The sequence below is a fragment of the Dinoponera quadriceps genome, unplaced genomic scaffold (genome assembly GCF_001313825.1).
Source record: "Dinoponera quadriceps isolate SergipeBrazil2010 unplaced genomic scaffold, ASM131382v1 scaffold2102, whole genome shotgun sequence".
NCBI classification, from domain to species: domain Eukaryota; kingdom Metazoa; phylum Arthropoda; class Insecta; order Hymenoptera; family Formicidae; genus Dinoponera; species Dinoponera quadriceps.
In genome coordinates, this window is record NW_014556306.1 from 213726 (window position 1) to 224743 (window position 11018).

The 11018-nt window shown below is 50.8% G+C and overlaps 1 protein-coding gene across 2 annotated transcripts in view; it reads left to right on the forward strand.

Moving 5' to 3' along the window:
• Positions 1 to 9136, forward strand: part of LOC106747244 (brain tumor protein-like) — a 58875-nt gene extending 49739 nt beyond the window's left edge. For both annotated transcript variants that reach the window (XM_014624598.1, XM_014624596.1), the window contains exon 2: positions 1007 to 9136. In XM_014624598.1, coding sequence (XP_014480084.1) covers positions 1026 to 3500 — 2475 coding nt within the window. In that variant the 5' untranslated portion in view covers positions 1007 to 1025 and the 3' untranslated portion in view covers positions 3501 to 9136. The remainder of the gene's footprint in view (positions 1 to 1006) is intronic.
• The last annotated feature ends 1882 nt before the right edge of the window (positions 9137 to 11018 follow it).

The window sequence follows — 11018 nt, forward strand, 5'->3', positions numbered from 1 at the left end:
CGATTACGCGCAACGACCACGTGAGAGGAGAGACTTTCTCTTACCCGAACAGCTGGTTGAGCATTATCGTGATGTTATTGCCGGTGTTATTATTGTAGACGATGGCTAAATGCGAAACAATGCGACAAATATGATCTCACAACTAAGGAAATCTCATGGAGGTGCGTGTTCAGATATTTTTAGCGGAGCGCCGTTATTAGTGCGTCAGTGCTCTAAGAATCGTACAGATGAAATGAACATAGTCGACGCCCGGTATCGTGCTAAGCCAGCGCGCAGTGTGCTAATACCGGCGATCGATGCCGACGAGTCGGAAGTGCGAGCGAACAAAATGAACGCCGGGGAATATTTATCGGGATGTAAAAATATCGGGGGTATAATAACGTATACGTATAATCACTGCTACAGACCGGGTAGAACCGGAAGAACTGGGAAATGTTATGGAAATTTGAATTGGCCGGGGAAAACCTCCGGGAGAAGAGAGCCCAGAATGTCGAACTTGATTCACAATTCCATTACACGCTCTTATTCTGAAGAGTACTTATATGACCTTTTTAATGTTACATCTGATATTTATAATCAAGTATGTATTGAAAATTCGCACATTTTGCGAGCAATCACAGTCGATTGTTCGTCGAGAATGATCGTGATCGGTAAATTTTATTTATCGTTTTTACCCTTTCCGTCATAACTGCATTCCCTCCAATACTCCTTTATTTATCATTTCATTTAGGATTATATCATGTTGCTAAACGATATATAAGCTCGCTCTCTTTTCTCCAATTTCTAAGCGTTGAAACTTAAGATTACACATCGGTCGTGGAAAATTCTCCAAATTGTCGTCTGGGAAATCCAGAAGAGTCATTTCAAAATTCATTTTCCGTGACTGTGAGGATCCTTCTCGAAGGAGGACGACTCGAAACGCGCTCGATCGTCCGACGTCGCAAAATAACGCGACATTTGCCGCGTAACGAGCAGGATGGGCGCTAAAGGATTTTTCTGCTTGCAGGGATGCCGGTTGACTGAAGATGGCCTCGCCGACAGACTCGCTGGGATCGCGCGCGAATTCCATCGGGTCCCTGAACTCGCTGTCCCCTTTAACGGTGAGCGGTAGTTCGCCGCCCGCGAGCGACTCGGCGATCTGCGACGTCGACAGCTGCGACCTTTGCTTCGACGCACCGAAGTCTGGCGAGGGGCCCTGCACACGTTGTCGCCTAGGAGGCCTCAGTAACGTTCGCTGCACCGGCTGCAAGTTCAACACTGAGCCAGACGCTGTGGCGCACTGCCTCGATTGCGCCAACTTTCTCTGCTCGCACTGCGTGATGGCGCACCAATTCATGCACTGCTTCGAGGGCCACCGGATATCCACCCTGGCCGAGGCGAAGCTCGAGACGGTCGGCGGGAGCGGCTGCGGCACGACCCAAACGACTACGGAATTACCCAAGTGCACCAACGGCAGCACCGGCAGCGTCGGCGGCGGCGGTGGCGGCGGCGGTGGTAGCAACAGTCTAGTGATAAACGGCAACAACGGCGGCGGCGTGGAGAAGGTGCACTACTGCACGCGACACAAGCAAGAGGTGCTGAAGTACTTCTGCCGCAGCTGCACCGTCATGGTCTGCAAGGAGTGCTCGTTGACCGATCACACGGGTCCGATGCACGACTGCGGCCACGTCTCGGAAGTCGGGCCGCAGCAGTTGGACACGGTGGTGCGGCTGGTGCAGGAGTGCCGCGCGAAAGCGGCGGACGCGCGCGCCTCGATCAAGGCGGCGGACCAGAACTCGGCGCATCTGCAGAAGCAATACCAGAAGGCGCAGAGCGAGATCAACGAGACCTTCCAGTTTTACCGGTCGATGCTGGACGAGCGCAAGCAGGAGCTGCTGAAGGAGCTCGAGTCGGTGTTCTCGACGAAGCAGCTCTCGCTGAACATGATCACGCAGAAGGCCACCGAGATGTCGGACAAGATCCTGCAGACGTGCGACTTCGTCGAGCGCGTGACCAAGTACGCCCACGTGATCGAGGTGCTGATGATCAAGAAGATCCTCGACACGAAGCTGCAGCAGCTGCTCAACTACACGCCCGACATTGCCAGCCAGACCGCGGATCTCGAGTTCGTCAGCAACTACCAGGCGATACAGGTGGGCGTGAGGAACACCTTCGGATACGTGCGGAGCAACAGCGAGAGCAGCGCCGGGCCGATCGGCAAGCAGCCGCCGATCGCGCGGCCCACCGCGCTCTCGAGCAACGGCATCGGCGGCGGCAACATCAGCAACGGGCCGGGCAGCGCGAGCTCGTTGGGCGGCCTCCTGCTGGATCGGTCGTACAGCAACGGGCTGATCTCGTCGAGCCTGAGCTGCGGCTCGTCCTCGTCGCCCTCGTCGATCGACACGATCAGCACCGTGATTACGAAGCGGTTCAGCTCGGCCAACAGCCTCGGCCCGTTCTCCACGCCGATCAGCGACGTCAATCTCAACGGCATGAACGCGAACCCGTACGAGAAGTGGAGCAACGGCGGCAGCGACGCCTACCCGGTAGTGACGAGCAACGACCATTTCGCGATGCCCACGGCGGTGGCCGTGGCGGCGAACGCCGCGCCCGGCGAGTCCGTCCTCGACCTCACATCGAAGCTGATGTCCGCCACCGCGATATTCCCGCCCAAGTCGCAGATCAAGCGCAACAAGATGATTTACCACTGCAAGTTCGGCGAGTTCGGCGTGATGGAGGGCCAGTTCACGGAGCCGTCGGGCGTTGCGGTGAACGCGCAGAACGACATCATCGTCGCCGACACCAACAACCACCGCATCCAGATCTTCGACAAGGAGGGTAGGTTCAAGTTTCAGTTCGGCGAGTGCGGCAAGCGGGACGGCCAGCTGCTCTATCCCAACCGGGTCGCCGTTGTCAAGACGTCGGGCGACATCATCGTGACCGAGCGCTCGCCCACTCACCAGATACAGATCTACAACCAGTACGGCCAGTTTGTGCGCAAGTTCGGCGCGAACATTCTGCAGCACCCCCGCGGCGTCACCGTCGACTCGAAAGGCCGGATCGTCGTGGTCGAGTGCAAGGTGATGCGCGTCATCATCTTCGACCAGTCCGGCAACGTGCTGCAGAAATTCGGCTGCTCGAAGCACCTCGAATTCCCGAACGGCGTGGTGGTGAACGACAAGCAGGAGATCTTCATCAGCGACAACCGCGCGCACTGCGTCAAGGTCTTCAACTACGATGGCGCTTACCTGCGTCAGATCGGCGGCGAAGGTGTCACCAATTATCCGATCGGCGTCGGCATCAACGGCGTGGGCGAGATACTGATAGCGGATAATCACAATAACTTCAACCTGACCATCTTCACGCAGGACGGTCAGCTGGTGTCAGCCCTCGAGAGCAAGGTGAAACATGCCCAGTGCTTCGACGTCGCGCTGATGGACGACGGCTCGGTCGTGCTCGCCAGCAAGGACTACCGGCTGTACATATACCGCTACGTGCAAGTGCCGCCGATCGGCATGTAGACCAACGAAACGTCGCGACGACGGCGATGATCTTCGTGCCCCGACGCCGACGTTCGTAATCATGCCATCGTTTTCCTCGTTTCTCTTCATCGTTGGCCGGCTGCGACTCGATCTTTCCCTTCGCTCGTCTGTCTTCTTCTCTCGCGCCCGCTCCATCGGCGACGCGTCCGGCTCACCGTCGTCATCATCCGCCCTTCTCCCCCCCCATCTACCAACCGCCGGCCGTGAGAAGAGAAACCGAGAGAAATAGAGAGAGACGCGCGTTGTGACGCGTGACTCTCGAGAGATCGCGACTTCCGAACAAACGAATGTGTCGTGTTCTCGCGGCAAGAGAGCGAAGAGAGAGAGAAGAATGGAAAGAAAAAGCCTCCTCTCGCCGCGGAGGAACTTCCCGAGCCGCTCCTGTGTACTTTTTGGCGAACCACGGACATTATCGACGGTATGCGAGAAAGCGCGCTCCCCTTCGATACACACCTACCCTCCTTGCGAGTCTCCGCGAGTGCTCTTCTTCTTCGCGCCCGCGTCACATGGCCCCGACGCGGGCGGGTGCGCGACGTTGGATCTTGAGGAGCCGCGACGATGAAAAGAGTGGGAGAGTAAGAGAGAGAGAGAGAGAGAGAGGACGTAAATCACAGAGCCCTGGTCCCGAATATTCGCGCGCTCGCGTGCGTGCACACTTTTCTTCGCGCGTACGCGCTCCAGTACACACGCGCGTGCGCACAAAAAAAAGGAAACTTACTTGTTAATGTTGTTATAATACTGAAAATACTGTTGTTGTTGTTTAGTTGTAGAGCTCGCCGCCGCTAGTCACTTCCCCCTCGCCTCCCTCCGCTCCTCCTCCCTTCACATGTACTCACAACAATCATACACACCCGCACACATCTTCATATATCCCCGTCTCCCTCCGTTCGGCACTAATCAACGATCTTCTCTCTCTGAGACAACTCTGATTCGACGATCAACACCGAGAGGCGCGTTTCCACCCGTCGCGACACCCTCGGACCAGCCGAGCCACTTTCGCTTCTGACCGCTCTCGTCGGTCGTGCTTCCCGTCCTCGGATTATCGACGCGCGGTTTAAGCCCGGCTACCTCATCTTCGACGGACAATCACAACGGGGTGCTGAACGATCGAGAACGATCGAGCCGATCGTCGCGATCGTTCGCGCTCGACTCTCGCTCCTGAAACTTCGTGAAGATCCCGAGGAACGCGCGTCGTCCCGCGAAACTTCGTTCGTTTAATCGCTCACTCGTTCTCTCTCTCTCTCTTTTTCCCCCTCCCTCTTTCTTCGGACAAAGGGAGAGTTGAAATTCGTTCGCGAGCCACACACACACACACACACCAGGATTCAACGCGCGCCAACTTTCCCGATAGATCCGATCTCGCGTGTCCCACGGGACACGAAAGTGATCCTTCGTTTGCTCAAACTAACCGTCATACACCGTCCACAAAACACACACACACACACACACACACACGTGACACATACGGACACAGATGCAATACACAGAACTCGACGACACGCGTTGTTCGTCGCGCCGATTGTCCAAGTATCTGGATTGTTTGATCTTGCGGCGCGTACAAGCAGTCAAATAGATCCGCACACTGACCGAAGGCGCGGCTGCCTTCGCGATGGTTGCTTTTCGTTTCCCAGATTCACGCATTCACGTTCGCACGCCGTGCGTACGGATAATTGTTTGGCCCCGATCGATCGATCGAGGCGATACGTCAAACAATTGATCCGCGCGAGATCGCCGAAACGTTCGCACAACGAGGTACGCACAAGACGCGTCACCCTGTGTTTGGACCCGCGTGGCCACCGTGGGACTTCGATTACTCGTGCACGCATACTTCGCCGATTATCTCACACCGATTGGCTAATCGTGTAGGAGTTCGCGTCTCGCGTCTGAAATTCATATTCGCATTACGATGAAAATGATTAAGCGTCTCTATCCAAAATCTCTGCTACTTCCGTTGAGGTTCGCTTGAGAAAGAGAGAGAGAGGGATACACGACCCTATCATCGAATTAGTAGAGATTTTACAGAATAATTATTTTCCTCGTAATGTTCAGACCTTGACTATAACGGTAATCGGAGATACATTAGGAATCGAGAATGACGACCGATCGATTGGAAGTTGGCGCGCAAATCGTCTCCCGAATCCGAAATTAGAGAAATAGAGAGAGGGACGACGTACAGCATGGAAGCGTTGTCGTGAATCGGATGTGTCGTTGTTGAATTTTTCACTCAAACCCACCCCCTTGCCCCCTTTTCGGGTTATCACAGTCTTTCACTCGTATGCGCAACGCTCATCGACGATCCTCCTTCCGCGGAAATTCGTCGCGTGACGCATTGCGTAATTACGAATATATACATATATATATATACACACGTGTGTTGCGCGCATTCGCTTCTCTCGTCTCTCCTCGATTTGATTTATCATTGCCGGTTACATATTCATCCGGTTCATTCCCACACGTTCTTTCCGAAGCCGCGGCGGGAACGTCGAGAGCTCACGCGTCGAGTTAAATTCGCGCGCGGCCGACGTATTTCCCCGGCCCTTCGCATGCACTTTTCTCGAGGAGCGCGCTCGGTATCCATTTTTTCGAAGAGACACGGTCGTGCGTGTCGCGACTGATACTTTCCGAAAACGCCATCGGGGCGACCACCGAGAACACGACCGCGGTCGGAACCTTGCGAACTCGTCGGCGAGGAATGAGAGAGGATCGCTCGACTCGCGCGGAGACGGCAATCATCGAGGACTCGCGCGGAGAATGTGTCGCAAGGTGAATGAATCTCCTCGAGTATAGGAAAATACGCGGTATAGAGCAGCGGAAAAGCGCAGCCAGTAGGGCGTTCCACACACACACACACATCATCGGGTGTCCGATCATACCCCACGCGTGAAGGAAAGCCAATGGCGCGCGCGTATATCAAGCGCGCTGCGCTACGTTGTTGTCGTCGCGAAGCTTCATTCTCGGGGCTCGCCTCTCTCGCAGCGAAATGAGACGCGGACGGCCGTCCATCACCGGCCGTTGTCCTGTCATGGTCAACCGCTGCCGTCAACGAACGAAAGCGAGAGAGAACACGGGCCGTTGTCGCTTTCTCCAGATATTCCCTATCCTTCGACGAGATCTTCGTTCTTTCTATCTTTCTTTCGCGTTTTCTTTATTATTATTATTATTATTATTTCTTTTTTTTAATTTCTTTATTACTGTAGTAAGGTATCTTTAGTGAACGCATATAGTAGCCACATTAGTTGTCGTAGCTGATTGTATAAGACTTCTCCTTCTAGCTCTGTATTTCGTTCTCTCTGTACGCATACATTGTCGCAGCCTGAGGCGCACGCTCTGTTCCTCTCGTCATCATCCTCTCTCGCGTCGCTGTGCTTATTATAAAAACATACACGTGTTTGTCGTAGCTTGCGGATTTCGACGAAACCATCACCACCAATCCCACCACCATCCATCCTGCAAACCGTCAACGGATAAGATGCCACCAACCACCGCTATCATGATCCTCTACGACCCCGCTCGCGACCCGACACTGCCGCGCGCGACCGTTTTAGGCTCGCGTCGGCATTGTATTCACACTTTTCCTTCCGCTCCCCTCCCTCCGCTGTCGAACCTATAGTATTAATATATTTTGTTGGATGGGTCGCCGGAAGTTCCACGGCTATTCACCGTGCGACTCCATGCATGTTTACTATTATTATATATTATTTTTTTATTAATATTATATTATATTATTATTACATTATTATTATTGTATTGCGGCTTTCGATGCGATTTCCGTTCATCGACGCGATACGTGATCGTACTCCCCCGGAATTTAGCGAAGGGAAAAAAAGGCTAGCTGGCACGTCCTTCCAACGGCTCCATTACTCGATCATGGGGATTCGCGAATTGCACCAGGATCTTTCCCGGCTGCCGATTGTCGACGATTTAAACGCGAGGAAACGTCGATTGACGCTCGCAACGTGCTGGAAGTTTTGGAAAGCCCTAGCTGTGTCGGTCTGAAACTTCCAGACTTCCGCGTTCGTCGTCTCATCCGCTCAGCCACGGAAGAGGAATCTTACGTCAGTCGAACGATACGACGGGTTTTAACGCACTGATGAATTTAATCGTTTTAAAGCTTTGATTTTCCGTTGCTCCATCGGACGAGCGCGATCGTAGCGCCAACGTTCATCCAGTCGGCTCGCGGATATATCCCTTTTCGAATGAAAGTGACGTATTTTTAAATGAGGAAACGGTGGTCTATCAACGGACGACCATTCGCGGCGATTCGGCTGGAGGAGCGCTCACCGAACTACGTTCGAACGCTCCTACATCCCGGAATTATTCTCTTATCGCGATCGACCAGCCCGCCTGGAGGATCCTGGGCACAATTCGTAGTCATCGCTGTTTCCCCGATTGCTTGATTCGGTAGTCGAGATCCGATCGTATCCAGATCCTTGTAATGAGCTCTAGCGGGACTCTAATCCGAATGTCTTGAATTTCTGAATCAACCAGTACGAATTTATAGCATTACTATTACTACTACATTATACGATAGGAAAGAAAGATTTGTAGTCTAAGCGTTCTGTCTTTTTTTTTTATTTTGTAGTCCATTATAATATCTCTTTATCGATAACACGCGAGATTCTAGATTTAAGTAGGAATGTTTTCGGCTCGGTCGACTTGGTAGAAGCAAGTTTCTCAAGTAAGGTGGACCCCTCATATTAATCGACACTCGCGAGTTTGATTTCGACCCGTTCCGCGCGCGATCGATGAAATTCGACGGGTACAAAAAAGTGTGCGCGTATACGGGAACGGTTGGAACGGTGAATCCTGCGATCTTAACGCGAATAATTGTTGAGGACTACCGAACCAGGTGATCGTCGTGGAGTCCGCGTCCTTGTTCGTCCCGCGAACGTCTTCCGCGATCTTTCTCCGTCAAGCCGCAACGGTCGAGATTGTGAATCGCCACTGTGTGTGCTTCTACGCTCCTGTCGCTTATCAACCCGAGTGAAAGAGTCGACCGAGCAATTCTCTCTTGGACATTTTCCGATCGGTCCTCGCCGCGAAGACAATATGCCAGGACGAACAAGGACGGCGGATATTCGCAGTGTGTGTATGCGTGCGCTTGAGTGAGATCGCAAGGAAAGAAGAATCAGGGTCGGGATCATCCCAATCAATTCCCGTACTTCCTCTCGCGGCGGTTCTGTTCCGATTTTTTTGTCTCCGGTCTGACGACTCGACGATATTTTCGCGTCGGGCCACGCCGTATTGTTCTATTCTTTTTTTTTTTTTTTCATTCATTCGACGAGTCGTCGTGTCGTTTCCATATTAATTAATAATCGCGCGCGCCACTCAATCTATAATCTCTTTTAAATAACTCGACGAGAATGGAAACGCGTTCATCCGTGAAAATGCTCGACCCTCTCCCCTTTCAGCGAAAAAAAAACGGAGTTCCAAGAACGAAAAGTTTTCGGGAAATACGCGAGGGAAAGATTTCGCACTATTATCTAGACGGTCATCACACGAGGTATCTGTCCACTAGTATTTATACCGCTTAAGTGTATGTTGATATGTAGTTAATATTATTACCATTATTTTTTGTCTTTATCATTTATCATTTATTACGATTATTATTGCTATTATATCCAATTTAGTTACTTTATGATTATCATTAATTAGTTACACTATTATTATTATTATTATTATTATTATTATTATTATTATTATTATTATTATTACTACTACTACTACTACTACTACTACTACTACTACTACTACTACAACTACTATTATTATTCAATGATTATATCGTTGCGTATCACAATTGCGTTGTCACGAGAATCGAGAGGGAAAAGAAAGAAAAAAGAAATGAAAGAAAAAAGAGACGATGCGCCACCTTGCCAGCTAGCCGTCACTACCACTACCGCGCGTCGCAGTGATCGACTGCGCGACGTGCACCACAAGACAAGAGATTAAATTTCCATTCCTACGCATTGCTCCCAAAGTAAGAACCGAGATGTACATGTGTGTGTGTATATGTTACTACGTGCCTGTGTGTGTTTTATATATATATGCGCGCGCGTGTTCTACATTCGCAGTCGCGTTGTCAGAAAGTAAAAAAAAGGAAACGAGACGTCCCGAGACGCGCGCGAGATGAGAAGCGAAGAAACACTGTCTCGAAACACTGTCACTATTTTCACTGTCAGTCTCTCTTCTTCTTTTTTTTTTTGTACTGGTTGTTGTTATTATTATTAATATTATTATTATTATTAATATTATTATATTATTATATTATTATTTTTAGACGATACACAACTCAATTGTTCTTAATTTAATTGTAAATCGATTTTTGTTTGTTTTTTAGTTATTTTTTGTTGTAAAATGCTTTTTAATAATATTTTCAGTTCACATTACGCACGAGCATTGGTCTTATTCTTATTTTTCTACGTCTCTTGCCTTGCGAGCTGGCCTTCCCAGACATCGACGGCGCGGTTCAGAAAATCAATATCCATCCTTTTGAAAAAAGTTCATTTCGAGGCATCGAGTGGAAACGCAGCTCTTTCGAGCGAGGGGGGGGGGCAGAAAGAGAGAGGGGGAGAGAAAGAAAGAAAGAGAAATGCACTCCGTCGAGAACCCCGGGACTCTGTTTTCAGGCGATATAATTACCGATATGAAACTCACGATCTTGCAGAACGCGGATAAACGATTTCTCGCGTCCTTGTATCCACGTATCGGACGACTCTCCCTCGTCCGCTCTCATTATTTTTTACGAAGTCATTCCGATCATCATCGGAAGAAAGATTTATGTTTTTTTGTAATTAACTTATATTGTAATTTGTACTTGTATCATGTTTGTAATTAAATCGTTATAATCCCGGAACTTTTCGAGCTGCCTTTCTTTCGAGCTGTGCCGATCTATCCGAACCGATCTCCGTCGATGTTTCCTCCCACCCGATATGGCGATCGCCACGATCGGGTTTCCGTCTGTGCGATCCTTTGTAGGCGTGTATCTCATTATGTGCGCTTTATTATGCAAGTATGATCGACGAGAGGACTCGCCCCTTCGGCGAGGCTTTCCCCCGTCGACGGTGATCAGTACATTCCACGTGAGCGTTACATAGCACTGTGTTCCTGTTTGGATTATAGTGATCTCTTATGGTATAGCTAGTTGTTCATCACACCAACGCGCGGTGTCCTCGTTACTGCGCGGCGCGGTCGCTGCAGTTTCCTCGCAGCGACTCAGAGCAGCTTTCGGGCGCGGCTTTTTCTCTCTCTCTCTCTCGCTCTCACACGAGTGGTCCAATCGACGTTTCGTCAATAGTATCGGGGATCCTTTTCTTTCCGTTAATAAAGGTGAGGAAGTCGGGCGACGAGCGCCAAAGAAGACGAATCAAATGAAACGGATAAATGGATAAAGAACAATCTTGGAGAGAAAGAAAGAGAGAGAGAGAGAGAAAGAGGACACCGCTTGTAGCAACCTTATCTTAGACATCGATACGGTTAAGTCAAACAACGGCCGAC